Source organism: Osmerus mordax, chromosome 10 (assembly GCF_038355195.1).
Source record: "Osmerus mordax isolate fOsmMor3 chromosome 10, fOsmMor3.pri, whole genome shotgun sequence".
NCBI classification, from domain to species: Eukaryota; Metazoa; Chordata; class Actinopteri; order Osmeriformes; family Osmeridae; genus Osmerus; species Osmerus mordax.
In genome coordinates, this window is record NC_090059.1 from 9,709,914 (window position 1) to 9,737,292 (window position 27,379).

Genomic DNA, 27,379 nt, shown 5'->3' on the forward strand with positions numbered 1-27,379 from the left:
CAACTGCGTAATGTGAGGAAATTCGAATTGTTACCAACCAGACATTATGTTCAATTGGGTCTCCTCGAGTCATCCTCTCCTAGAATTCGAGACAGGCCCTGGAAGGGACAAGATTATTCCCCGGGGTGAGGGGTAAGCTAGTTTGGGCCTTATCTATTTACGATGCAATCAGTCAATTTTACCTTACGACCATTTTCTTATTTGTAAGAATAGAGTTCTGTATCTCATTTGTAACAAGAATTACTATGGTCCTTCTTACCTTATTATCTATTTACGATGCAATCAGTCAAGTCATTTTACCTTACTACCATTTTCTTATTTGTAGGAATACCAAGTTCTGTATCTGTCATTTGTAACACATTAAATTAATGTTTACAGCAATTGGAGTCTAATTTTCACAAATTCACTTATACATTTTCACACCCAAATGGCCAACAAATCCATTACACTTACATGCTTAAATCAAAGGGGGACACAAACATTTGAGTTTTGCCTAATATAAAAGGCAATAATTTAACCAAAGCTTTATAGAAAGTTTTATTTACTCTAACACATACATGAACAAAAGCACCATAGAGTCTGTTACAGAAGGAAGCCTACCTGTCTTCAGTGACCACACATGGTCCCTGATTTTTTTTCCTCATACCAAACACTCCAATGAACAAAGACAGCCAAGGCAGCAGATTCTATCTTACATTACAGCATGCTGAATAGAAAACCTGCATCAGAGAATCAGAGAGCCATCTAGAGACACTAGTGTGATAAGACAGTATATAAAAGTGCCATTCATGATACAGCAATTGAAATACTGACATTGAAGAAATAGCAAAACTTTTTACATTTAAAATCAAGGATTGGAGATAGAGGGAAGGAGGGGGGAGTTAAGGAACAGACCCTGTGACAGAATCATTTGAACATAAACAAAACCCAACCAAGAGACGTACCTCCTTGAAAGAGAAGGATCAACGTTGAAACTATGGCGCAGCCTACACGGCCCTCACACCATAACAGAAGTCAAGGGGTTAAAAAGGGAGGCATTCAGGTCACTGTGGCACCCATTCCCTCCCAGTGCCACACGCACTCACCAGCCGATGGTCAGGATGCGATTGAAATAAAAATGGTAAATCAGAAGAGCGGATGGCACAGAATGCGTGGGAGTTATTAAATAGAAGTCCTTAATCAAGTCTCAATGTGAGAGGGTCACATTCATTGAGAAACTGAGAAGGGGAGGAGATCCACGTTAGAACCATGTCTTCTGAGTGGTGCGTTCACCCTTATGACGGGGAGAACTTTTTGGCCTGTGCTCGAACTCTTTTTTCATATTCTACTCTGTTTTGGCTGAAAACAAATGGGGAGAGAAAAAAAAAAGAAAAAAAGGTTTGATAAAAGTCCAGTTATTAAAACACATCCGAAACTAGGTTTTGCCAGCACTCACCAGTAAATTGTGTATGCCTCTGCTTGAGCTGGATCCTGGATATTAGGCTCATTTAGAAGTTCCTGGATACCTAATAGGATCTGGAAAAACACAGACAAGGTCCAAAGTGAAGCGTAATTTGCTACTGGAAAATGTCTTTCGTAGACAAATGTCGAACCGATATATTCAGTTAATTGTCAAGAAGTAAACAACTCTTAGCTACCAGGTAAGGTACAGTGGATGTTTACATTTTTACCACAGGTGCAATGTTGTTGAATGCTCAGATTAAGTGTAAATTGTACATTTCCAATATCTTAGACCAGCGTTTCTTAACCCTGTCCTCAGGGAACCCCCGTCCTGCATGTTTTAGATGTTTCCCTGCTCCAACACACCTGATTCAAATGAATGGGTCGTTATCTAGCTCTGTAGAAGCCTGGTAACGAACATGCATTTGAATCAGGTGTGTCGGAGCCAAGAAACATCTAAAACATGCAGGACGGGGGTTCCCTGAGGACAGGGTTAAGAACCACTGGCTTAGACTGCTTGTCCTGACGCAAATGTAATTCTAATCTTGTCAACTTTACTAATTTAGTGTCATATCGATATTTCAAGTCTTTAATGCCACTTGTTTCCATTTGGTTGCAGAGTTTAGTTAGACCCCACGTCAGATGTGGTCCATGCTAACCTGTTTGATGGTGATGGCTGGCCTCCAGTCCTTGTCTTCCTCCAGAATAGACAGGCAGACGGTGCCTGAGGGGTACACGTTGGGATGGAACAGGGGAGGCTCAAATTTACCTTCGGGAAAGAAATCAAACAGCTCTGTAAGCAGAAGACCCAAGGTTGCGCTGTGAAGACACTGTAGTTATGTTACTGGTAAGAGGCAAGCTCACATTTGGGGGGCGAGGAAGGGTAGTCATCCTTAAACAGCATGCGCAGTTTGAACAAGCCTCCTTCCCATGGAGTCTGTGGACAGAAAGTGTGGAATCTGACAGCTCACAAAAGTTCTCAGATCCATCAACACCACCTTGTTTTACCAAACAAGTAGGGGTGATAATAGGCCCCTTTATAATGTACTGATAAAGAATAACCCCATTACCCCTTTCTTCCCAGGAATAGCACATTCCCAATTCATCAAGTTCATTGTTCCATCTGGGTTTTTTGTTGGTACAGCTACAAATCCCTGAAACAAGAAAGAAAATCGAATGTGATTATGTGAAGATGTAAAAAAATAAAAAATAAACTTAAGCAGCAACAACTTGTCGCAATCAAAATGGACTGCTACCCATATATACAGAATGTAGAGTTTGAGTTCTAACACAGATTAGAAACTATGGGCATCAGTGATCTACTCACAAAAGGATGATCTTTCCGCCACGCTTTGCGTTCCTGGGCGAGCCGGCTCAACGCAATGCCAGACATGACTAGTGAGGTCCTGCAATAACACGACAATTGGCAGGTGTTACACTTTGCTGAAAAGTCACTGCATTCATGAATAACATCAATTGTGTTGTGTGTGGAGGGCATGCGTTCACTAAAAATATCCACAGGGTGCCTGGCAGTCAGGCACAGCAGTTTAAACGATCAAATACATACAAGTTCAAGCATTGAAGTTCTAATCCCTGTAAACAGAACTAGACAGCCACTGACTAGTCAAGATTGCACCGACATTTACAATGATCAGAGTTTGATATACCCCAAAAATAACCGATCTCCACATGTGGTGGAAATAAAGGTCATTATTCGGAACTCTCGTTCCAGACGAATAGCACCAAAGACTAAAATATGCGTTAGCTTTGGCTAGCCTGCTAGTGCTAGCGTTAGCCAGTCAAATTTGCGCAATCGAATTGGACCCTTCAGCACATCATCCGTAAACTATAGATTAAACCAATTGATTGGTTTAAGATGGTGACCATAAATACACATCGCCATCTGTGAAATGATAAAATAACTACTCACATACAATTAGCTATACCGAAGAAGCACCAGCTAAGCTAGCTTGCTATTATTGTGCGCCATATCACCCTGGCGCGGAGCGTCTGACCGGCCTGATGACATGGAATTGCGCACTTGCCGTTGATTTACAAATCGTGTTGAGAAAATACGCTTAATACCCCTCAATTTTAACGTCGCACAGTCGTTGTCACATTGGCTTTCCCTTTTAATTACTCCAGATTATTACAAGAGTTACAAATAATATAACCCACAGAACAGCAGGACAAAGAACCAAGAGCGATCGGACAGGCGCAAAATTACGCACCGACCAAACTAGCGAAAATGGCGCAAATTCGTGCGTCTCAAATAACCTTGTATCACAAAACGGTAAATATGCAACGTACATGGAGACTTTCTCTTACCTCTCAATATGGTTTCAATGGCTGGTATAATTGAACCGTATGAATAAATCGTGGTTACCTATGGATAAACCTTACAAAGTTTCCCTCCTGAAAACCCACCCGTTTCTACCCAGACTAAATAACAGGACCATTTACATAGCCAACCTCCTTGCCGCCTGAACATAATTAACATTGATTAGGAGTTCCTTGGACAACAAGGATCAAACAATATCAGAGCAGAACAAAACAAATCTAACAAAATTACTACATATTTGCAATATTTGTGATTTCACTTGCATACACATTTTTTAAGCGACAGTGAAAATGTAGGCCCTATTTGTATTAAGCATTTTGTGTCATGCCATATTCAATTTATATTCATATATTCATCGGCTGCAACTTCGGTCATCATTATAATTTTGCATGAGTGATTGCACTTGGTTATTGAAACAATACAGGCAAATCTTTGGACGACTCAATTTAAAGAGACAGTTTCTTCAAAATGAAGACGTTTAATCCTACAACTCTAGAGGGCGTACTTTGTTCATAAATTTGATGGGGGAAAAAGCTGCCTTCAGATCAAATTAAAGCATTGTATTTATAACATGATTATCACACGTTATTGCCATGCAAGATTTTCTACTGTATAGATTTTAATAAGAAATTGAGCATTTTATTGCAGTGCTCATTCAATTAGTACAGAATATTACCATTTAGAACATGAGAAATGATTATCACCACATTAGGTGTGAAAGAGAAAAGCTTTTTATTGGGTGAACCCTAAGCAAGACCATCTATCCCAGTCACACGGAATTTGTACATTTTAAACATTGCATAATATACCAGAAGTTAAAGTTGACATGACGTTGTGATATAACAACATAAGTCGTAGTTGTTATTCCTCTGGCTGAGCAAGAAACAATTTACTTTTGATTTTTATTAAGTGTGATCATCTTCAATCATGCATAAAACAGTGGTTTGCAATGAGCGGACATCAGCCAACTCATCAAACATAGACTGGGCACCTGCAGATATTACAGACTGAATGCATGAACCACAACTCTTTTTCTATCTATTGTTTTTTTTTATCAATTGCCAAAAGTGGTAAACAGTCCAGAGTAAAGATAGTGCAGCTGCTCTGTGCCACTTGTGGGATCTGAGAACAAACTAAACAAACTAAACCTAAAAGAAATAAATCTCACTGCAACATACAGTACTTGGGATGAGACATAAGATATTTGAGATTTCCCTCTTCAGCGCCAGTTGACATTTCAATGAGCAACAAAGCCATCACAGTAAGGACAGTATGATTGTCTTTAGCAAAAAATTATTGAGTTGGTAGCAAACATCTTGAAAATGCATAAAAATGTTCAAAAAACATCAACATTAACAATCAATTTACATGCGCTTAAAGTTATCTGGAATGGGGAGTGCCGTTGCCGAAGTCAAACATGTCAGTCACAACAAATTGCCTATATACCAAGGTAGGGAGTGCAAGATGCAGCATAACTGGAAGGCTTCAGAATACTGTAGCAAATGTAAACATAGCTTAGCTCCGGCAAAAAAAAAAAAAAAAAAAACTTAACACCCACTATAAGTTGATTGAATCTCTAGGTTGATCATATAGTTTGCATTTAAAAAGCCCTTGTGTGTGTTTATCAAAAACATGCGCTTATCTGTTAGTTTCAGTCTATGTGATATAAAAAGGGTGTGTGTAAGCACAGAGGGGTGTCTGTACTTGTGTGACAAAGGAGGCTCGTGTCCACATCTGTGTGATGTACAGTGTGCCGGCCACCCGAACAGTGTACATATCCCTGACACAGTTTGATGTGTAAGCTACACATACAATGTTGCATTTGATCATTAGGAAAAGGCAACACTATCAATAATTATTTGTAAATACAATTTCAATGAATCGATAAACCTCAGTCATGAAACTATTCTCCACAAAGAAATGTGTCCTGAAATGCAGTGTTTACACACACAAAAAATAACTGAAGGCTTAAAAACAAATTGTGCCCAGTGTTATCCTCACTGTTGTGCTTGGAATGCAGTGTATTAAATCACACAATTCAATATGCTTCAAACAATGTATCAGCCTACAAGAAAAAAAAAAAGATAACAGTCAACTTTTTTTAGCCAAGGTATATTTTTGTCATTGGATATTAAAAAAAATTCCAGGCATCTTCTCAAGAGATAGAGAGATATTTAGCAGAACTATTTGACTTATCTTGACTAATCTCAGTCAGTTACTATACAAACAATGCAAAACTAGCCAACATCATCAACATTTTCTAGCTTTGTAAGATCCAGTCCAACTTCCATAAGAAGTTGTGCACTATACAGTGTACAAAACGTGCAGTTTAAGAGTTAAATATTAATGTACTTTTAGAATACGTACAAAAACAAGGATATAAACTGATATTCCTTCACCATTATAAAAAAAAAAAATGCTGATTCAAACTTGCCCCGAAAATGTCTCTCCTAATAAAGGCTTTATTAAACATACATTTCCCTCCAAAATACAGAGGGTAAACCTGTTAAGGAAGCATATGTGTCAGTCAAAGCAAAAACAACACTGTCTCTTAGTAGGGCTATGGGTTTGTCCTGACCATCTCATATATTTAAGAACTCTGAAAACTCTGGGAGGTGCTAGACTTTTCTATGGTCAGGAGAAACTACTGCATGGTCCTGCATATATGAGCTTGATTTCTCAGTGTGCTAAATACATGCAAAATTCCCTTCTTGTTTCTTGTTTAATCGATGACTGTGTACAATATTAGAAGTGTCGACTTTATAAATATAGACCATCATGATCCCTTAAAAGACCCTTGAGTTAGAAGATTAAAGAAAAAAAACTCAATTGAAGCCCCTGAGTGAATCATTGGCCTTGCATGGCTATGGCCATATTTTGTAGCATGAAACAATTTACAGTTCCTCATTTTCAGTTGGGCAAAAATCAGGCACAAATAGTTGGTAAACAGACTTATTTACATTTTGAAATAATAATTAAAAGAAAAAACAGGAAAACACAAACAAATGTAGGATCCCCTCAATAAGCATCTCCATGTGGAGAATTATTCCTCCTCTTCCATGATATGTTTGCATCTTTATCCCTGGAGCTTCTAATACTGGTTCTTCACATCCGAGAGCCCCTCTCCTGAAGAATCTACAAAGTCAGGTACAAATAAACAATATGTAAAAACAAACATATGAATTCACTTTTGTCAGTTTATAAAACTCCAAATTCTACTTCTCAACATTCAAGTGGGAAAATATGAACTGTTTGCCATAAACAGGGCAAGCCTACTAAAACTGAAAACGATACATTGAGCCTGACCGTTTATCCGATTAGACACTTACCGTCCACGCACGCACACACTCAACGAAATAAAAGGAACATTCAAGGATGGGGGCTCTAGTTCCACTAGGCCAGGGAGAGTCAAAGCGAGGTCAGACTACCAATTTGCTTTGACTAACGAGTCACTATTTTCATAAAGGTCATGTATGAGGGAACCATCAGAATCTAGTCACTGGAGGTGGCTTGAAGCAGCACTGGATCTGATGAAGCAGCGGCCCGGCTCAGACGCAGGGCAGCCTGGACTAAGCAGAGCAGAGCGGGGGCGGGAGGGAGGGAGAGAGACTGTAGAGGACGGGGTAGAGAGGGGGGGGGGGGGGGGAGACTGTAGGGGACGGGGTGGAGGGGAGGAAGGATGGCAGAGGGCCGACAGACAGGCCGTGTGCTCCTCACCGCTGAGTCACGAGTGCTCAACGGTGACTCAGTAATCAGAGTCATTCATTTCATAATCGGCGTCCTCGTCCTCCTCGTTCTGCACCACGTGCAGCATGCAGACAGCAGAGGAGGGAACACAACACAGGCACGGCTTACACACACGCACACACACGATCGGGAGTCAGTGTTGTGAAATGTTCTGGGGTTTGAAGGTTGGGTTAGAGGGGGGGGGAGGGGAAATGTTTCAGAATGTTTACCCCCTCTGACATTTTTCCAAAGCAGAAGGTGACTCCCTGACTGGGAATCTACATCCCGCTGTTGCTGCGATTGGCTGAACTTGATTGACACAGTGCTCCTAGTACTAAAACTCTGCATTCGTTTCCAACCACAGTAAACAATATCATGAGACATCCCCCCTGTAGGCCTAGATGAAAATGCACTTTAATACCCAGCTCAATTTCCTTTCTTTGTGCGTGTAGCATGTGTAGCTTATGTAGTGTGTAGCTCATTCAGTGTGTGTAGCTCATGCAGTGTGTGCATGTTTTGTGTGCGTGTGTGTGTGTGTAACAAGCCCACACAGGGACCTGCAGATGGGAGTATTAATTTGTGGAGATGAGGCCGCTGCTCTGGTCCCAAAGCCCTGGGAGAGAACGCCATTCTCCTCTAATGCTCCCATAATCCCCAAACACACTCTCCACGTCCCAACAGCCTGGATTAGGTTAGGTGAAGGGGGGGTTGTTTAGGTTACAGGCTAAGATGTCATAAATCTTTAAGCTGGATTGAGACTATTCGACCCCATGGATGGTCTTGGACTGATTTTAGATAGCAAATATGGAATCTTTAGTTTTTGTGTTGATGTTTAAAAAGAACATTTTCCTAAATTACTATAAATACATCATAGACTAACTGAACTGAATTCTTAACTGCGACTCTCACGTGAGGCAAGGTATTCAAGGCCATCTGAAACAGCCTTCTGTGTGAAGCCCAGCCATCAATCTACCGTGGCAGTCTCCACCAGGGCTCATGTTAATGTAGATATCCAGCACAAGCCACCATTCACATAAACCGTTCATGAATTCCTGGAAGGCTATACTGCTGATATCAACACCTTCTCACACACGCGCACACACACACACCAGCTGGCTCACCTTGGCTTTCTCGCTGGGCTCGCTGTTGGTGCCGTACGATTGGTTGTGCAGCTCCTTGGAGACCACGCACAGGAACTCGGCCTGGTCTTCATTCCCGTAGTTGTAAGAGGAGCCGATGCTGACGAGCTACAGGACACAGAGACGGGAAAACACGGGGGGTGAGCCTCATGCAGGCTGAACCAGGACAGACATGAGGTGAGCCTCATGCAGGCTGAACCAGGACAGACATGAGGTGAGCCTCATGCAGGCTGAACCAGGACAGACATGAGGTGAGCCTCATGCAGGCTGAACCAGGACAGACATGAGGTGAGCCTCATGCAGGCTGAACCAGGACAGACATGAGGTGAGCCTCATGCAGGCTGAACCAGGACAGACATGAGGTGAGCCTCACGCAGGCTGAACCAGGACAGACATGAGGTGAGCCTCACGCAGGCTGAACGAGGACAGACATGAGGTGAGCCTCATGCAGGCTGAACGAGGACAGACATGAGGTGAGCCTCATGCAGGCTGAACCAGGACAGACATGAGGTGAGCCTCATGCAGGCTGAACCAGGACAGACATGAGGTGAGCCTCATGCAGGCTGAACCAGGACAGACATGATGTGAGCCTCATGCAGGCTGAACCAGGACAGAGACGAGGTGAGCCGGAGTATAGACACAAACAGGACTTGGGCAGGAACAAAGGGTGGATGGGAAAGTAGCGGTAGTTGGAAAGTCCTCTGGAGAGAGAAGACTTTGCAGCACGGAAAGCTGGCACACCAAGACATGAGAGAGAGATATGCAAACAAGGTAGTATATGAAGGAGAGAGAGAGAGAGTGAGTGAGAGAGGCAGAAAGAGACATGGAGGCAGAGAGAGAGAGTGTGTGAGAGAGGGAGAGAGAGGCATAGAGAGACATCAAGAGGCAGAGACACGTGAAGAGAGAGAGGCTTGAGATAACAAATAACCAAACAGTGTTGTACTTGTGAGGTGATAAGAGACTGTAAATGAGAGGTCAATGGTTTCAAGCATGGGGGTTAGTTACAGACCAGGCACAATACCATATAGGCCCACTGCTATAATAACAACACAAGCCAGCATGCAGGCCAGGGCAGCAATCAGAGGACAGGAACACCATGCAAACAGACACACGGCGATTGACATTCAGACTTGACAAGAGCATTAGACTGTGTCAGACCAACAAAACCGAGTTCTCGGAGTAGAAGGCCTCTTAACTGCACTGTTCCCTGTGTGTTCTGAGTCTGCGTGTGGAGCTAAGTACCCAGCTGTGCATGTCGGAGCATGCCACACCACTCATTAGCCTCTTCTGACGAGCCTTGTTGTTGCCAAGAGCTCCCTCCCTCTCACACACACACACACACAAGGCAGGAGTTTTTGGCCCAGTCGTCGGCTCCATCCTCAACGTGTTGTTACACTGTCCTGCACTCAGACGCCTGGCGCACCAAACCCACGTAGAGATGACACACCCACCCCTCGGACCGCCACGCTCAGCGCCAAGCCGCCTTTGGTCGAGCCCAAACTGGTCAACAAACATCTCTAGCTCACTTGACTTCGATTTGTTAGTAATTGGCTAACCGTTGTTAGCGACAAGCTAACCAAACACTCTTCGAAGGACTTCCTTGATAGAAATGGCTGTGGGCAGGGCCAGGAAGACCCCGGTGGCCAGGGTAGTGCTCTCCCCATATGACTGTCGGCGCACCGCTGCCCTCCAAGCCCCTGGTGAGGAAGGCTTTCAAGGGGTTTCCTATCTGATCCCTGTAAAGCCCTTATAGAGATTCCAGTTCTGAGGGAGATCCACAAATCCCTGATCCCTCTGGGAGTTGGGAGGTGGGGGACGGGGGGGATGAGGGGGCCAGGAAGGATTCAGAGCTCTCACACACACACACACACACACACTTGTGCACACGCAAACACGCACCATAATAACTTTACCAAGCATCCCCGAGCCGAAATCAGCAAGGAATCTCTTAAAAGGGGTTAAGTGCTGGATGCTGTTTTGTTTTTTTGTGTTTTTTTTTTTTTACTCGGGACAACGCACTTTTGTTTTGCATGAGAGAAACCACGTAAATAAGTTACAGTACGAAAGTCAACAAAAAAAAAATATATAAATATGAAAGTAAAACCCAAGACGGCCAACACCTGTGTTTACGGGGGGTGGGGGAGGGGTACAAGGGGACCATGCAGTGACCAGCCCATGGACAGAAAGTTGTGGGACACACCTCTCCGCTGTTGTTTGGCAAAGTAGTAGTAGTAGTGGAAGTGGTAGTGGTAGGCAGCTCCCCCTTCACCTCCCTTGACACAATCAGCAGAAACTCTGACTGGTGGGCCCGACCGTAACCTATACTGACAAGCTGCAACAACCAATCAGAGCACAGAGGGATGCCCGCATTTACAAGGAGGAGGCATTTGAAGTTGCATTGAGAAAAAAACTTTTTCCCCTAATATGGAATCGATTCTCTGGGCAATGTGGGAGTTGCAGGGGCCGGGGAGGGGGAGGGAGAGGTCCACAGAGGGAACCTGTGCTCGGTGAGGCTGAGCGGACGTCTTTACCTGCTCGAACTTCCACCCGTCGGACATGGTGGACACCATCTGTGTGAGCTCCTCCTCCTGACACTGCAGCACGCGGTACACGTGCTTCACCGGGGCCTGCGGGGAGGGACGCTCAGGTGAGGGGATACTTCAGAGCACTCTCGGTGACAATTGCACTCCCAAACGCACACGCTGGCGCGTGCGCACACACACGCACGCACATCTCCACACACACAGCTAAGTGTCCACTGTCGCCCGGCATCCATCTCCCTTCCCTGCTGCGGAGCAGTGAATCATGGGATAGCGCCGGCACGGAGACGGCTAACGGCCCAGACGGGGCTCACAGAGGAAGGGCTGTTGGCCTAATGGATCGTCAAGGAGAGAAACTCTTTCCAAAACGTACACCTACCTGAGATGGGTATTTTTTTTATTTTTTGAGCCTTTTTCATGCTTTATTGGACAGCTTTTAAGTTTGACAGGAAAGGCACATGCAGTAAGCCTTTATCCTTGTCCGGTGAGCTACAGGGGAAGCCCTACCTGGGATGTCTTGCAGTCACGTTCCCTGATCTTGTCCTTGAGGAGCTTTATCAGAGATGTGATATTGTAGAATTCAGCTTCCTCTAAAACACCTTGGAACAAAAAATAAATAAAAATAAAGAACATTTTATTTTTAATGTCTTTTCCCCCCCACAGGAATATTCCTGACGGCCAAGGTTGAGTTCTAGGACTGCATTCCCGTTCCCAGTTCTGTGGCGAGTCCTACCTTCCTCTGCCAGCTCTCTGTTCAGCACCAGCTTGCCATGCCGCAGGTAGTTCAGCACAGGGCCAAAATATGCAGGGTCTCGGTCTATCAGATAGGCACCAGTTTCATCCTGGAGATGGAGAGGGAAAGACAAAGGCAGAGAGAGAGAGAGAGAGACAAAGAGAAAGAGAGAAGAGGGAAATTCTAATATGTCAAAACTTCAAATTCAGGCCTAGTGGTGTGGCTTCTTTGCACGTTTGCAGGCGCGCGCACGCACGCACACACACACACACACACACACACGCGTAAGCCATGGCCTTCCGCTCGTCATTCCTGTATGTCCCCTTTTGCACTGGGGGGTTTGTTCATCATGGCAGCAGGACCACTGGGCATTCCCCTACTGGGTCTCTTAGGGAAGGGCAGGTTAAAACAATTAGAGCAGAACAGAAAGAGATTTGGAACAGGAGGCTGAATCCACAGAGGGGACCCGAGTCAGAGGAAAATACCACGGCCATCCTGCCGTGGCAAACCAGGAAGAGCACAGATCAGTGCGTCACTGGCGTGTTTTCTTTCACTAAAAGCAAAAGATAATAGAGGCTGTGGGTCAGGTGTAAGTTATTAAGTCGAGATGGTCTAAACAAATCCTACAAAAACACACTTAAACTTACAACTGAAACAACAGTGACCAAGCAGGTTTTCCTGCAGCGGTTTAGATCACACTAGAAGCAGCCAAAACCTTGTGCAGGGAGGGGATAAATGCAAACTTTGTGCAAATCCACTTAAGGCAGCAGGATGTGTACGTTTGCATACTTGAAAATCTGGCTTCGGGATAGACACCCAGTCACCTGTGCAAACATCATTTACACAAGAACACAAGCTTCTTTTTCCTACTTTTCAGGCCACGGCCACAGTCAAATCCAAACAACTCCCCCTCCCCGCGGTGGCATAGAAGCCCACATTTACAGCTCCCTCGACCCGTCAGAGCTGGAGAGATGGGCTGTCGTCAAACTTGGAGAAACCCATTAGTCTTTCCAATAATGAAAAAATGTCCCAGAGCATTCTCTGTGGTAATGAATCTGAACCCTCTCTTACGCTGTCTGACCTCTTTTCCATTGTAAAAATACCCTACAGGACCCCATGGATGTCAGCTCTATTCTGGTCCCAATGTCAGCTCCTCACACCTCACCAGACATGAACATTTAACCACAGGTAGAGGTTGAGGACAGGCCAAGCTGGTCACCCATCTACAGATGTCACACCAACACCCCTAACAGCCACAGCCCAAAGCTCTTTCCATGAAGAGACATCAACACACAGACGGATCTGCAGCATCACCAAACCCACAGAAGCAGGGCTAAGCCCCAAAACTGAACGCTTGGCCTTGTCAGCACCAGTGGTCAACACAGGGCCTTCTATAAGAGAAAATCCCAATCAAACGGGTACAGACAGTCTCCTGAATCCGGACTCAATCAGGCCAAGTTGTTCATCTGATGTCAAAGTCTCTCATCTGCTTCTGCTATTTGCATCAATGAGGCGACATCCATGAACTTTTGAGTCATCCCGCCTCCTCCTTCGGGCTCTCCCCCCTGTTCATTAGCTGTCGGAGCTGGTCCCCAGGGTGAGCAGGCTCCTGTGGGTGAGCCCTCACTTGGGTGACCCCATTCTGAGAGAGTGGTGATTAGAAGGGCAGTGGCTCGTGATTGATGTGAACCAACAAACAAAGGACACAGTGTTTTAATGAAAAACAAGAGCCACTCTCCAGGGGGCCCAGGGTGGGGGAGTGCGGAGAGACAAACAGGGAGGAGGAGAGCGAGCTGGGGAATACGGAAAGGACCGTGGGGACATGGGAGAGCGAGGACCGAAGAGTGAAGGGGGGTTGTTTTTGTTCAAAGGGACCGTACGACTGACCAGAGATGTGATCCAGGAGCCCACGCAGGGTCCTCAGAAGACGCTGACTAGTAAGCCGACATGCATAATTCAGCACCCTTGCTATTGTGGGATGTAAGTTAACACTCCTCTCATCAAACCGTCTTTGAGAGACTTGTTTATGCAGACGGGGCTGAGGGGGAAACGGGATGCACCGAGCAGAGGAGACGCAGATTATCTCTTCTCTGAGTCGTGGAGTTTTTTTTTTTTTTTTTTTACTTACGCCTACCAAATCACATGCTCGTCAATTGTTCTGACCAGTGACTGTGCAACCAAAGTATCACCAGGAGGGATTCACAGTTCTCACTTAAGTGTGGACACAGAGGAAGGAAAGTGGCCAACAGGCTAAAAATGAGAAGGGGAAGTCTGTGGAGGCAAGCCATAGGCTCAGGGATGGCCAATGGAACAAGCCAAGCTTTCTTGTGTCATACTTTTTATGAGTTGTTTTTGGTTTTAATTTGTATATCGTATGTTTTGTGCTGGCAATGTTTGAAATATTTCTTATTGCGCCAATAAAGCATTCAAATGAACTGAGAGGGAAGCCTCATCACTGAGGACAACTTGAGCAGTAGCCTATGGCCCAGACTAATCTTTCTGACCCAACGCACAATACATATCCTCTGACAGGAAATACCACTGAGACCCACCCTTCAAGCACATGCATGTCTGATGTCCTGCACTGTGGCTGCCTCAACTCCTTCAGTTTTCAACTTCTAGACTTTGGAAGCTCAAAGTTGAAACGTTTAAAAAGTCCTTTTTACAATCTTGGAATGTTGTTCAAATTCCACGATAGGGGGACCAGGAAATTGGAACATCAGCAGCCCCTGGTCAGTAGCTTAGAATCTATTGCACACAATTGCCGATAAGAGATTTGAAAGATGCAGACCTTTGCGTAGTCACATGATGGGGGATCTCGGCATGGTGGAAGTCCGTTGGCTGTAGAGCCACAAATTTACATATTTATAACTCATTTTAATAATAATGGACAAGCAAAACCTTCTTTATGGAAGGCAGGTCCATAATAATCCACATATTAGCCTACATACCAAACACTGTGGGACACAAGTCTCTTATTTGAAAATACTGCAGGGAGTCATTTGAAACTAAGTCTGACCTTTCCTCTGGGGGACTTCTTTCTTCTGCCTTCACAACATGGCACCCATCTTCCATCACGGCGCCCCAGACGATGCTTTTAGCTGAACAATTTATGATGGATGAATGTTTCAGGTTCTAAATGAGAAGCTCCTTTTAGAAGACCCTAAAAGCTTTCCCCTGTCATGAGATCCTGTTAAGAGTTCTCTGGCTGCGGCTTGGAGAGAGCGGGAAATCACCGCTGTCCGGAGCACTCGCTCCTCTCTGCACTGCCGCATCAACCAAGGAGCACAAACCAACCACAGTGCAACGTTTTAAGTGACACTCATCTGTTGATAACTGGGAGAACCTGGGTCTAGCTTGAGCCAGCTAGTGTATGGGGGAGTCTAACCATCACTGAGGTTCTGCAAGGGGGCCACTTTGGGAGGACGACAGCGATGACGCCACCCTGGGCTGGTCATTAGGTCTGCAGGTGATCCCGGACGCCCCCGGTGTTTGTGCTGACGGGAGGCTACATGAGGGCGGTATTGACGGCGCGAGGAGCTGATGTCACCGTCAAATATTGACACCGCCTCCCGCTGTGAGCTCAGGCATGAGATAACGTTTGAGGCCAGCATTAAATGCGGCCTTTGCTTTTCCTCACACGCGCAACAAAGAGGACCTTCCAGGAGGGCAGCACGTAGGCGAATGTGAAAAGAATAAGATGCGAACCGAACAAGAATTTTATGAGTGGAATTCTTGAAATATTAATGCAGCTCTCAGAGCTAGAGAGCTGTGTTTCCTCCTGAGTGTTCCTGTGCTGGGCTTAGATGAGTGGCCTGCCATCACACACCGACCGCGACAGGCATCACAAACTTGTTAGGGGGTGCTCAAGTCATCAGTTAGTACAGCCATTACCAACTTCCTGTTTTGTTTGGAAGGTACCTTGCTACGTAGTAAGTATATACTATTCTTCACCCCCAACATACCATTATCTGCTTCTAGAACTCTGTGATGTCAGTGACCCAGGCTTCTGTTAAACATGGCTCATCACTAAGACAGTCTATGTTGTAATTCTCTCTCCAAACATTGACATGACAGTACACTGAGTACAGTTCCTAGAATTCCCCCTCGGGACGCAGAAACATTGGTGATATCTAAATCCGTCAGCAGTTGTGACCGACCGTACTTCCACTCTACTCTTCACGTTCCATCTTGGCCCAACGTGTAACACAGACTCACGTCAACAGCATAAATAATCCAGGCCCCCTCCTGAAGCTCGTCAGCCTAGGAGACTGAGACACTCGTTCCATTGGCTGGGAAACACAACACTGCCCTTGCCGAGAAAGGAAAAAAAATACTTTTTTTTTTTTTTTACGTTAGCCTATCAATCGGAGCTTCCGGCTCATGCAGGGTTGCTTGAGGTGACTGAAGAAAAACAAGCTTCTCATTCATGTGCGAGATGCTTGTGTCTGAACATCATAAAGGCTGACTATAGGTCTAGCAGGGCGTAGCTATATAGGGAGCTGCCATTAGTCAAATGTGCCGGCAGGCAGACATACACACCATAAGCCTGGCAGCCCAATCTGCACTTAGGGGATTTGGATAGGCTTGGGCTGCTCCATTTATGATCAGCTGTTCACATTTGGATACATCACCCAAAAAGCCACTGATTACTCAGAGATTATGTGATTTGGATGTTAATATTAAAGGCATCTGAAACAAGAGAATGTGACGGAGTGATTAAGATTAAATGTGGTAGTAGATAAGTGCATTGGACCGTAATGAAATAGGAAGATGGTGGAGAACAACACAAACTCACTCTCTCGGCACACACACACAGTGCTGCTTTGGTGAAGACAAGGACATTAAATCGCCCACTGCTCATGGCAGATGGACCAACAGAGCCTTTCAGTGGCATCATCCGTTGGCTTCACGTTTACAGTGCCTCACCCCACTTGGTAAAGGCTGGAGCAGTCATCCCACACGGATGAGGGCATCCACACAAGCAGCTCTATGTAGACCAGACACTGAGCCAGAGGGGAAAGGGAACAGGGGGTGGTCATTGTTTGTTAGAGAGGGAGAAATAAAGAGAAAGAGAGAGTGAGTGAGTCAAGTGACACAGCACAATAGTGGGTCTGCCCTGTGGATGGGACATTTGCATGGGGAGTCCAGACTTATACGGTCTATCTATCTTGTTCAGGTTGTCTGTGCTGTTCTGCCTGTATTCTCGTACAGGACAAACTGCCTTTTCGTTCTTTGAACAACTCTGTTAGTTGAATAATCCAGTTGATTATTTTATGTTATCAAGCTCCCAAGTCCCCAACAGTCATATCAACTTAACATTTCACAGCTGGTACCAGTGATGAGATTAAAATAAATACCTGGCTGAATAGAATTGTTTACTAAAAACAACTTTATAGTTTAGTTTTAGAGGGAGCAGGTAGCTGAGCATGCAAGCTAGGCAGTGCCTTTTTTTGCAAGCTTTCTTTCTGTCTGCAACTAGCCACACACTAAGACAGCACAGTCAGCAACACCATCATCATCATTGTGGCAGACTGTGCTTGTCCTCAACCTAGCCTGTGTTGTAGTCAGATAGCTAGCTAGTAGCTAACGTCATGCCTTTTGATGGCTGTTGGAATTTGGGATTAATTTACGTTGTTTCGCTAACTGCTGGAAACAAAATATTTTGCTACTGTAACAGGTCTCTCAAATAAACTAATAACAATGACATTTAAAAGAGATGCAAAGTTGTATTAACAAAAATGTACGTATATTGATTCTAGAAATTAAACCATTCACAAAAGCAGAGTTTGGAAGATAGCAGGCTAGCTCCGCTACTAGCTAGCTAACATTACCTTATCGGAGTCGAGCTCGGGGTCAGCCTGGCTCAGTCGGTACAGAAATGATTTCGGATCACGGCACAGTGTCTGTCGTGTTGTCAAGAAATACGTTCCCCCAACGTTCAAGCGGATCCATTTCGAAGCCCCGATACTGGCCGTCTTGTCTACGGTATAATGAGGCAGACACCTCCGGTAAACGGCGCCGCTAATATCGGAGCTGTTTTCTGCCATCCCCTCTTCTCCGCCCTCTGGTACGACTGCCGTGACAAAAGCCCTCCACAGTAGACTACACTTCATGCAAGGCGACTGAACCACTCCTCTTCCTCCACCTACTACGGGTAGGTGTTACTGGTCATACCGTTTTAACGAAGATTACTGATATCTCAGCCACATAAATCTTAAATCTCCAACTTATTTCTACTCTTGTTGACAATGGTAATTCAGGCATTTGTCTATAAAACTAGATAGTACATTTAGTCATTTAGCAGACGCTCTTAGATAGTACCTTATCTATATTGCTGTAGGTCCTAAATATAAATCGTCTAAAACCCGTATTATCCTCATTGAAAACGGAACTATATTTGTATTGCATTGTTCATAACCATTTTAAGTGTTCTTTTCATGGGAGGATGTAGCCTAATCATGTTAAGTATAGCATGGCTGGTTGAAAGAAGACAGGAGGCATGTCATTATTGTATGCCTAAATCCCTACATGCTTTAATTACTGCACTACCAAGCATTACGTGGAAAATTCATCATTCAACAACTACTGACCTAGCGCACAAATAATCAGAGAGAGAATGAACAGATTCATTAAATTATCAGAAATATGATTAAATCACTGAGCAAATAGAAAATGTATATGATATAGTAAGAAAAAAGCTGTAAAATATTATAGTTTACAATAATTATTCACATTCAAAGGCTTTACATCTCAATACATACACAACATGGCCCCTGAACATGACTTCAATCCAAATATGATTCATATATTAGAATTTAAATAACACAGAATGAACTAGAGGCTAAACAATAGCCATCAAATAACCTTATACAAGAATAAAAATACAAAAACTGTATCCTAATATCATTGCATTACTTGCTTCAGATTTCAATAATACATCATCTGTACATCACAGTTCTAGTCGGTTACAAACCAGGTAGAGTATTACATACACAATGTAACCGACTGCCGCGCCATCTTGATTTTAAAAATGTTCTAGCAAGAGAGGAGGAAACTCTTTATCTGTAGCGTTTCCTCAACTTTAGAGCGGATACAGCAATTTCATCTGTTATTTGGATCAGACAGAAGATACCCTTTTGCTGACATCCATCTACATTCAGCCCAAGCCTGAGGTCAAGAGGCTGCTATCCAATCGCTCCAGTCACACACTGCACACTGACTCGGCTGGAGGAAGAGTCCTTCGAGAGGACCGCAAGATAATGTCAGAATTTAAAGTATTATTATATCTTTCTTTAATAAAATAAAGGAAAAAAAAAAGAGCAAAATTCTAATCCATCGCACAATTTATAGTGGGCCAGGTGTCATGTAGACAAACCATAGGGACACTCTAAAAGAACCTTGAGAAGCCGACCAGGAAACTGCCAACTCGCCTTGGGAATACAGCTTTACTGTGATTGCTTCCAAGAAGTGATAGTATGCATGTATCTCTGTGTTGAATCTTTCCTGTTCAACGTGGGGTGGTCAGCATTCGATTTAGTCTTTTTTTTCCGAAAGAACAAACTGAAGATGAACCAATAATCCCACCAAAAAAAAAAAAAAAAGTATTCAAACCACAAAGAAATAGCCAGTGAATGGTACAGAACAGCCAAATAATTCAATAATATCAGCCATGGTTGCCAATGCAGTCAAAATAACCACCAACTTTAATAAACTAAATCTCCAGTGCCCCGGAAGAGAAGCAGACAAGCCTGAGCTACCAACTGGCTGTGCAGAAAATCTAAGCGAGTCTTATGATTAAAACAAAACAAAAAGAGTACAAGCTAGTGGCATGTTCACCCACCCCCTATGAAACAGGTCTATTATTGACTAACTTCCTCTCTCACTGTCTAACCAAAGCCCAAACTGAACTGTGCAGCAACCAATTCAACTCTGACATTACAGGGGCCAGCACTCGGTTCTGAAACAGTAAATGACCCAAACAGGGCAATATATCAGCAAGAACCAAGAGCCTAGAGAACAAAAATAAAATATACTATGTGAACCATGGGAATCTGACAAAAATAGACTTTATTTGGGTTCGTGTCTAGTTGAGGTAAGATAACGAACCGGGCTGTGTTCGGCTTGGAACTATGGAGTATATAAATGGCGTTAGGGTCTGAGGAAACATTAAGCATACAATTTTGTATTAGGATATGGTTTAAGGTATGATACTGAGGGTTAGGCTCTGGTTCATGCTTGATGCTGGATTGTGTTATGGTGTCGCTGAAGCAGGAGCCCAGTCCTTGCACTGAGAGATGGTCCTAAATGGTACCTATGCCGGTGGAATTCTACAGACAAGCCTGTCCTCTCTTTCCCCTGCAGAATGTACAAGAAGCCAATGTGCATGGTAGCAGTCTCATCATCCACACATGGAAAAAATGCAATAGAAGACTCACAGAGAGCACAAAGAACAAGCAAAGCAACCCTGAATCCCATGGTGTCTTTTTTTTTCCTATTGGTTCTGCTCATTTCAGAGAAGGAAAATAAACAAGGTCTAGATGCCATAGATGCCAGCGTCTCTAAAAGAGTTTGTTTACATTGCGGTGATGAAGGGCACTAAAAGAGGGTGTTACTCTGCTCCGTGATTGGCCTCAGAGATAGGAGGAAGGAGTGGTCACAGGAGGAACTGCTCTCCTATAGGCCAGGATTTTGGTGCTTGTGATAGATCTTTCTCCACACTTCCTGGATTTTCTTACACCACTTGTCAGCGTTTCCACTGGGGTCCATCAGATAGTATGTTCGATTGGGCTGCAAGGAAATTAAAGAGGCCATTAAAAAATTGTCCGACTCACAGTGCAGTAACTATAGACAGATACCAATAACCCACTACTCTCGTCACATTTACCGTGTGAACAAAGAAGGTCTTGAAGTTCTTGGCCTCGGGGCGCAGCTCTGGGGACCAGGGGATCTCCCCCTTCAGGACCTTGTTGACAGGGTCCACGTAGTACAGGTGTGGCCCCTCAGTGAGCAGCAGCTGCCTCCGCCGAGCAAACAGGCCCTGGAAAGTGTTGTAACATAACATGACCACCAGAGGGGGCTAGTGTATGTGTGACATTCCCCACCAGAAGGGGAATTCCCCTTCACTGTTGGCTGAGATCCATTTTCATGAAACTGAAATATTTCTTAGACAACACCACATGACACTGAACCCACTGACACCGCACCTGACCAAATCCACTACACTAGCTGGAGGACAGAGTTGGACTTAAGGAGACCTGAGGAACAGGTTAAGACAAACATTTAAAAGGGAAGTTTTAGCAAGACAGATCCACTTACCTTACGCTTATCCACCGGACCCATTTTAAGGATCAAATTATTCTCCACAAACTGATGCCTGTGTGAATGAGAAACCCCCCAAAACACATTTTAAAATCTTAATTCAATAGACATAAAAATGCATTTCCTTTCAAATATGACACTTTCTACCAGTTTCCTTTCAAATACTTTTTCTGTTGCATTACATGATACATCAGGGCCTGTCCACACTCAGACAGACAGACAGACAGACGAGGAGGGGGCGGGCCTTGGGAAGGGGCATCATTACCAGGTGTTTCCACTGGTTTGTTTCTCCAGCAGCAGCTGCTTCTCCACCTCCGAGAACTGCAGATCCAGCTCAAAGGAGTTGTTGTCCAGGTCGTGGATGTACTGCTCGATGTTGCTGCTGGACCTCTGTGGGGGAATGGACTCGGGTGTGGAGAGGGAGTGGGTGGAGCTGGATGGAGCCACCTGCATGCTGCTGAACTGGCTCAGGAGGTCATCGTACTAGGGGGGGGGAGGTAATTAAGAAGACCATGGAGACTTATGTTATGAAAGTCCTACATTAGGTGATACGAAAGAAATTCAGCCGGTTGGTACACAGTGTTTGGGTGTTGCCATTTCACTTGCTCAGCCCACGTTAACTGAATAACGAAACGTTATTGAAAATCTCATCCAACCGTCTTTCTTAGGCCTCAAGGTGCATCATTATCATCATCAGTCAACCTGGGTGTCCTTACATTTCCATAGCAGTCCTCGTCATCCTCTGACATGGCCGGCAGGTAGGGCGTCAGCTTTGGGGGGGTCTGCAAGTGGATATTCCCCCAGGAGATGGTCTCGAAGAAAGGGTGTCCCCTCAAGGGGTCGTACCCTCCACTCTCCTCACAACCAATCCGCTTGGAGGGGTCCAGCGACTACGTGGAAGTTCACAGCGTAATGTTAACTGAGGTTCTACCTGTCTGAAGAGTCCATGTTTGCTTTGCACATACCGTAGCTGTAAATACAAACAGTACCTGCTGTTAGTGGTGTTAATGATGGCTGTGAAGATGAAAACATAACCTACCAAAAGCTGTTTGACAAGATCCTTGGCTTTGGGGAAGAACTTCTCAGGGAATTCATATTCCAGCTTTATTATCTTCTGGAATATTAGGTACTCGTTTCTGGCACGGAAAATACACATCATGTGGAGAACATTTTGAGAGGATGAAAAAAGTTGACAATGTGAGAGGGTGTCTATAAAAGATCTGTAGAGCAGAGACGACCACCATAATACCAGAATTACTCTTGAACTTATCAACTAGGAGGTTAAATATGCAGGTTTTGTGAAGGTACAAGCAGGCATCCTACTGTCCTTACCCAGCTCTGAATGGTGGTAACCCAGCCACCAGCTGATAGATTATGCATCCTAGGGCCCATAGGTCAGAGCTAAAAAAAACAAAACAAAAAGAACCACCACCAGGTCATTTTTGGTCATCTTGTCCAGAAACCCAATTCCCACAATGCATGCGAAATCTAACGTATTATAGGCCTAACACTCGAAACGGACTTTAGATCAGCTGTCTAAAGGGTTGGTGTCAAGTGGTAGGCCTCCCTCACCTTTTGCAGGCTGACTTCTCCGTCAGCAGCTCAGGAGACACATACTGGGCAGTTCCTACAAATGAGTTTGCTCTTGCTGTGGGACGATAGAAGAATTGATCGTGTTGAGTATGTGACATGAGGCAGGTTACAAACAAGCAGAGCACAAGACAAGAGGAGTTGTGATGCGTGAGGAAAGCAGTTCCCTCGGATAGAGTAAAGGATGAGGCACACACAAGCTGGGTCTTCGACAGAAACAAAGTGGACAGAATTATCAATGTACCTTGGTTGCTATCCGAGGACAGCTGCTTTGCCGTTCCAAAATCTGTTATCTGGATGTGCATCTCTTCGCTCAGTAAAATATTCTCAGGTTTCAGGTCTCTAAAAGTGGAAAAATGTGAGGTGAGGTGGATGTTTCCCATGACAAGACAAAACTGGTATGTTTGTTGTAAAATGTTTGTATCGCAACTGATTTACAACTGAATTGATTGTATATTATACATATTCATATCTGCAACTTTCTTACCTGTGTATAATCCCCTTATCATGCAAATATTCTAGTGCGCTAACTATTTCAGCCGAGTAGAATCTAGTACAGGTCTCATCAAAAGAGCCGATTTTGCGAATGTATTTCAAAAGCTCCCCATTCTTAGCATAGCTGAGGCCAAAATCTGACAGAGGGTTGTTAAGGAAAATGTCACACTACAAGAAGCAAGAACAGTGTATACTCAAACAACAACAAAGAAAGATGAGATAATTCTGTTACTGATAGCTCTTTTTGAAGTACTTCAGTTGGTTGCAGTAATGATGAAGGTTTAACTACCATATCCAATGACACACTTTATTCATTTCATCAATTATACTGGACGCAGGCACTTAACCATTAGCCTCGACGTGAGGCTTTCCTCATTTATATTTGTGTAAACATCGCAGCCTTGTTTTTCCATTCACACTGGATTGTCAAATTGGGGTTGAGTGGGTGGGGGGGGCAAAGGATGCATACTGTGTGTTGCAGTCATTCAGGCACCAGTCTGTGGCGCCCTGCTCTTGTTAATGAAAGGATACACAACTTTTCATCGTCCTGAAACGTAAAGTAGAGTTTCACGAAGAATGGATGATCTAGAATTGACATCACATCCCTTTCTCTTTTTACATACTGCGCCTTGTTCTCCTTCATAATATGCCGTTTCTCCAAAATCTTAACTGAAAGAGAACGATATATTGGTGTTAGTCAAGAGGGCTGAACTAAGTACAAAGTCAAAAGGACAGTCATATATACTATTGTTAAACATTTATTCAGCCTTTTATTACACACCAAAGAACAACTACTTACTTGCATATTCTTTTGACGTTGACTGTTCTCTTGCCAAGACAACCTATGAAATGAAAGACAGCATAAACAAAAAGTTTAGAATCCTAAAATGCCTTGAACAGAGGCTAGCTTTTATTAAAACGTCTTAGCCCTTTGTAATCAATCAGGTTGAAAATAATTGAAGATGAGTACCTCAAGTATTTGACCACAAGAATGCAAGCATGTAACGACAACTATCTCAAGCTAATTCATAACCGAGATGGAATGCGACGCTACGTACGGTAGAGAAGGATCCCTCTCCCAGAATCTTGCCGAATTTGAAGTCATCGGGCCTCTTCTTACGGGGCTGCATGGCCTGCGGCGTCCGGAGCTCTGAGCCCTGGCTGGCAGGCTTGCTCGAGGCCCGAGCTTCAGAGGCAGATCCCTCCATGCTGGGACAGTGACTGCTACTTGCGCCTGGGATAGCAAGTGGCGAGCAGGAGTCGGGCTGATTTCTTACCATTGATGGATGTGGGCAGGAACAGATGACAACGCTGGATTGAATGGGCACAACATCATACTGCAAAAGGAAGAAAGACAGGGGCGTCCTTGATTGAAAAGTACAGCATTGATTAAGGATATTCCAGTAAAGCATAATAAATAATAAAAAAAACTGTAGGCATTTGTGTAAGTCTACTTGAGAAAAGGGGCATTTATTCACAAAAAAAGGCTGAATCCTTTCACACTTAAAAAGGGGCAAATTGTGAAGGTGAAGTGTGAAAACATTTAGCATATAAAACTATCTTCAAATACGTTATTTTCAATTATGTTACCAGTGTGCAAAAGTAAATATAGTAGTCTACATGCTAAAAAGGGAAATGACTAGTCTACATGCTATTCAAATGTTTTCAACCGCACTATAACAACAAGCACGAATGAGACGAAACGGTTCCATGATCGTTAACAGGCCAATCTAATGCACAAGGTGGTGAAATATATCATGGATGGCGTGAAGGACAACAAATTGTGAAAAACATTATCGTTTAGGGATTATAAGTAAACAAGGACAGAGTTAATATGGAATCATTGCCCAACAATGCTGTCCGTCATTCATCTATTCGAAGCATTATGTTGAAGGTGCTTTAAAATACACACAAGGTAATAGAGACTGATCTAAATCGTGGCTTTCACTGTGCTAGTACTGCTAGCTACAGTGGGCCCAGCCCTTTACCGGCCATGATGTAAAATACTATTTAGCTACAAGACTAGCTAGTTGCATACATCTTCCACGTGACAGTCACTGACGTAAAGTTTGATGAGATACGCAGCTCGGCTCACTCGACATAACATTGTTTACATAGCTAGGTGACCATCATGATAAACGTGCTGGCGTGTACCTTATAATGGTCAACTGTAAATACAGGTAGCTAGATGCCCCCAACGCTAGTAAATCGTTATAGGCTATAAATATAGCTCGCCATGTTAGCATTTGCCAACTGCAGCTAAGGGGACAATTTCAGAAAGGACGTTAATGTGAAGGTCGTTCCATGCAACCAATTTCAAAAATATATAGTCTACACTATAATTTCCTGCTTGTATTAATTAAATGACAACGGAAATTTAAGTATCTATGGAGCATGTTTCACATTATAAATGTTTAGCGCTAGGTGCTTGTCCATAGTTCGATAGCTTGCTAGTTAGCTAATGGTTAGGTAGCTAACGAGACAGACAAGCCTGGCTGGGCCACAACATGCACGAATCTATAATGATCACACTGTCAGTGTGTTCACTAAACCCACAAGTAAAATTAAGAGACTAAATATACAGAACTGGTGTGGCCAGTTAATTGTGTTGCCACTGTGCTACTGACCAATAGTTTGCTAGCCAAATGGTTTAAACAGCGGGCTAGCTCACTAGGCTGGTGATGAACCAACATGCTAGCGCCAGCTGTGCTCGAGTAACACACTAACGCTAGCTAGCTAAAGTGGGGCACAACTTTGATGGGACTGTTTCTACTGTGGTCAAAGAGGGCAGTGACAGCAAGAAGTTTATAAGCCAATTAGCTAACCATCTATCCACCACCGACATGACAAACGAAACACGCACTGCTGCATAATATCACACCTTTTAGCCGACCAAGTAGACTTCCTAGCTAGCTAGCCAGCAGATTCCAACCACGCAAAGTTGTTGACGAAAAGCATCCAGCAATGTAGCTAGCTAGCTGGTAGCATGGGGGGTCTAGAACAGAATGAGTCTTTGGAACTTTTCGTTCAAATGTTAATGGACATCTGTTTAGCTTAATTTATGTATGTTAGCTAGAATTTAGATATTTGCCGATAACAGCGAGATTGGTTGACTTATTTGAAGAGCACAATGGACTTCTCAAATACTGCACAAAAATGTGTGACTGTTGAAAAAGCAAATTATGTCCATGTTGAAACAGCTAAGGCCGCGAGACTCCAATACTCAATCTGCAACATATCGTTTTGAGTTTAAAGAAACTTTTAATTCTATTGGGATTAATAAATATGACAATATAGGAAGTGCAACAGGGCCTTTTCTATTAAACTGTTCTGAGATTAACACAAATCAATATATTCATGGAAAGATTTGTTAGCAAATTCAATGGATGTGCCTGGGTTGATCATGTATGACACTTAGCTAAAGCTACAACATAAACCCAGATACATGGAACTATTCCAGTAAATAGACTGAACCAGTTCAAGCGCATTGCCAGACTAAAGCGCGTAGGGGGGAATCATAACAATTGATTAAATGTTGCGGATTAGTAAGCGTTATTAAAAAGCGCAAACTAATTTGTTAAAGACAGTTTGGCAGTAGTATAAAGAGAATAATGCTCATAGCTAGTATTAGTCAGTCCAGCGAAGTATATTATAAGCTTGCGCTAGCAAGCTAGCATGCTATGCTACAACAGTAACGACGTTAGCAAGGTCCTCCTGATATTACCGCTGTTTGAAATGAAGGCCCAACGCATCGAAAATGTTGTCAAACTGCCGCCACACACAACATCTAAAGCAATGGCTTCGAGATGATATTCGGATGAAAGTTGCAATACTTACTAATTGACTTGTGGCTCTTGCCATGGAAGTTTTCCTCGAGTATTTATTTGGAATAAAATAATTACAGAACCTCCAGTAATGGCTGCCTCACCGCCTTCATTTTCCAGCTGTGACGTCGTTCCACAACAATGTTACCGCAAAGACAGGAGAGGATACTTCCCTGTATCCGCCCCCTCGCTTTTTTCTTATTTTTTTTACCAAACTTCATGAAAGGTCA

At 43.8% G+C, this 27,379-nt stretch overlaps 3 protein-coding genes across 4 annotated transcripts; all 3 read right to left on the bottom strand.

Moving 5' to 3' along the window:
• Positions 1–524: 524 nt before the first annotated feature.
• ube2ib (ubiquitin-conjugating enzyme E2Ib) lies at positions 525–3,897 on the bottom strand. The gene is made up of 7 exons (XM_067245379.1): positions 3,769–3,897; positions 2,768–2,846; positions 2,511–2,594; positions 2,305–2,377; positions 2,100–2,209; positions 1,436–1,515; positions 525–1,338 (listed from the first exon to the last, which is right to left on the bottom strand). The coding sequence occupies exons 2-7, from the start codon at positions 2,831–2,833 to the stop codon at positions 1,275–1,277; spliced, it is 477 nt and encodes a 158-aa protein (XP_067101480.1). The 5' UTR covers positions 2,834–2,846; positions 3,769–3,897; the 3' UTR covers positions 525–1,274.
• Positions 3,898–4,499: 602 nt separating this feature from the next.
• On the bottom strand, positions 4,500–17,997 carry kctd5b (potassium channel tetramerization domain containing 5b). 2 transcript variants are annotated; one of them, XM_067245274.1, is made up of 7 exons: positions 17,754–17,997; positions 11,920–12,028; positions 11,694–11,785; positions 11,178–11,273; positions 10,847–10,978; positions 8,629–8,754; positions 4,500–6,916 (listed from the first exon to the last, which is right to left on the bottom strand). In XM_067245274.1, exons 1-7 carry the CDS (start codon positions 17,967–17,969, stop codon positions 6,887–6,889), a joined length of 801 nt encoding a protein of 266 aa, XP_067101375.1. In that variant the 5' UTR covers positions 17,970–17,997; the 3' UTR covers positions 4,500–6,886. The 2 variants fall into 2 exon arrangements, with proteins under 2 accessions (XP_067101375.1, XP_067101376.1); XM_067245275.1 differs by lacking the exon at positions 10,847–10,978.
• A 427-nt stretch (positions 17,998–18,424) lies between these two features.
• Positions 18,425–27,281, bottom strand: pdpk1b (3-phosphoinositide dependent protein kinase 1b). The gene is made up of 14 exons (XM_067245114.1): positions 27,163–27,281; positions 24,384–24,662; positions 24,125–24,167; positions 23,857–23,994; positions 23,318–23,462; positions 23,075–23,172; positions 22,813–22,888; positions 22,573–22,641; positions 22,280–22,376; positions 21,957–22,130; positions 21,506–21,723; positions 21,238–21,295; positions 20,807–20,959; positions 18,425–20,709 (listed from the first exon to the last, which is right to left on the bottom strand). The coding sequence occupies exons 1-14, from the start codon at positions 27,184–27,186 to the stop codon at positions 20,596–20,598; spliced, it is 1,686 nt and encodes a 561-aa protein (XP_067101215.1). The 5' UTR covers positions 27,187–27,281; the 3' UTR covers positions 18,425–20,595.
• Between the last annotated feature and the right edge of the window lie 98 nt (positions 27,282–27,379).

What these genes read in the sequence shown, in the direction of transcription:
- ube2ib (XM_067245379.1), bottom strand. Translation starts at nt 2,833, where the DNA reads ATGTCTGGCATTGCGTTGAGCCGGCTCGCCCAGGAACGCAAAGCGTGG. An exon ending in GGCGGAAAGATCATCCTTTT is followed by an intron (nt 2,595 to 2,767) that starts GTGAGTAGATCA and finishes TTCTTGTTTCAG; the next exon opens with GGATTTGTAGCTGTACCAAC. An exon ending in CCCTTCCTCGCCCCCCAAAT is followed by an intron (nt 2,210 to 2,304) that starts GTGAGCTTGCCT and finishes TCTTTCCCGAAG; the next exon opens with GTAAATTTGAGCCTCCCCTG.
- kctd5b (XM_067245274.1), bottom strand. Translation starts at nt 17,969, where the DNA reads ATGGCAGAAAACAGCTCCGATATTAGCGGCGCCGTTTACCGGAGGTGT. An exon ending in CAGAGAGCTGGCAGAGGAAG is followed by an intron (nt 11,786 to 11,919) that starts GTAGGACTCGCC and finishes TTTTGTTCCAAG; the next exon opens with GTGTTTTAGAGGAAGCTGAA. An exon ending in AGCCCAGCGAGAAAGCCAAG is followed by an intron (nt 6,917 to 8,628) that starts GTGAGCCAGCTG and finishes CTGACTTTGTAG; the next exon opens with ATTCTTCAGGAGAGGGGCTC.
- pdpk1b (XM_067245114.1), bottom strand. Translation starts at nt 27,186, where the DNA reads ATGGCAAGAGCCACAAGTCAATTA. An exon ending in ACGAGGACTGCTATGGAAAT is followed by an intron (nt 21,724 to 21,956) that starts GTAAGGACACCC and finishes CCCCCCCCCTAG; the next exon opens with TACGATGACCTCCTGAGCCA. An exon ending in AGACCTTCTTTGTTCACACG is followed by an intron (nt 20,710 to 20,806) that starts GTAAATGTGACG and finishes ATTTCCTTGCAG; the next exon opens with CCCAATCGAACATACTATCT.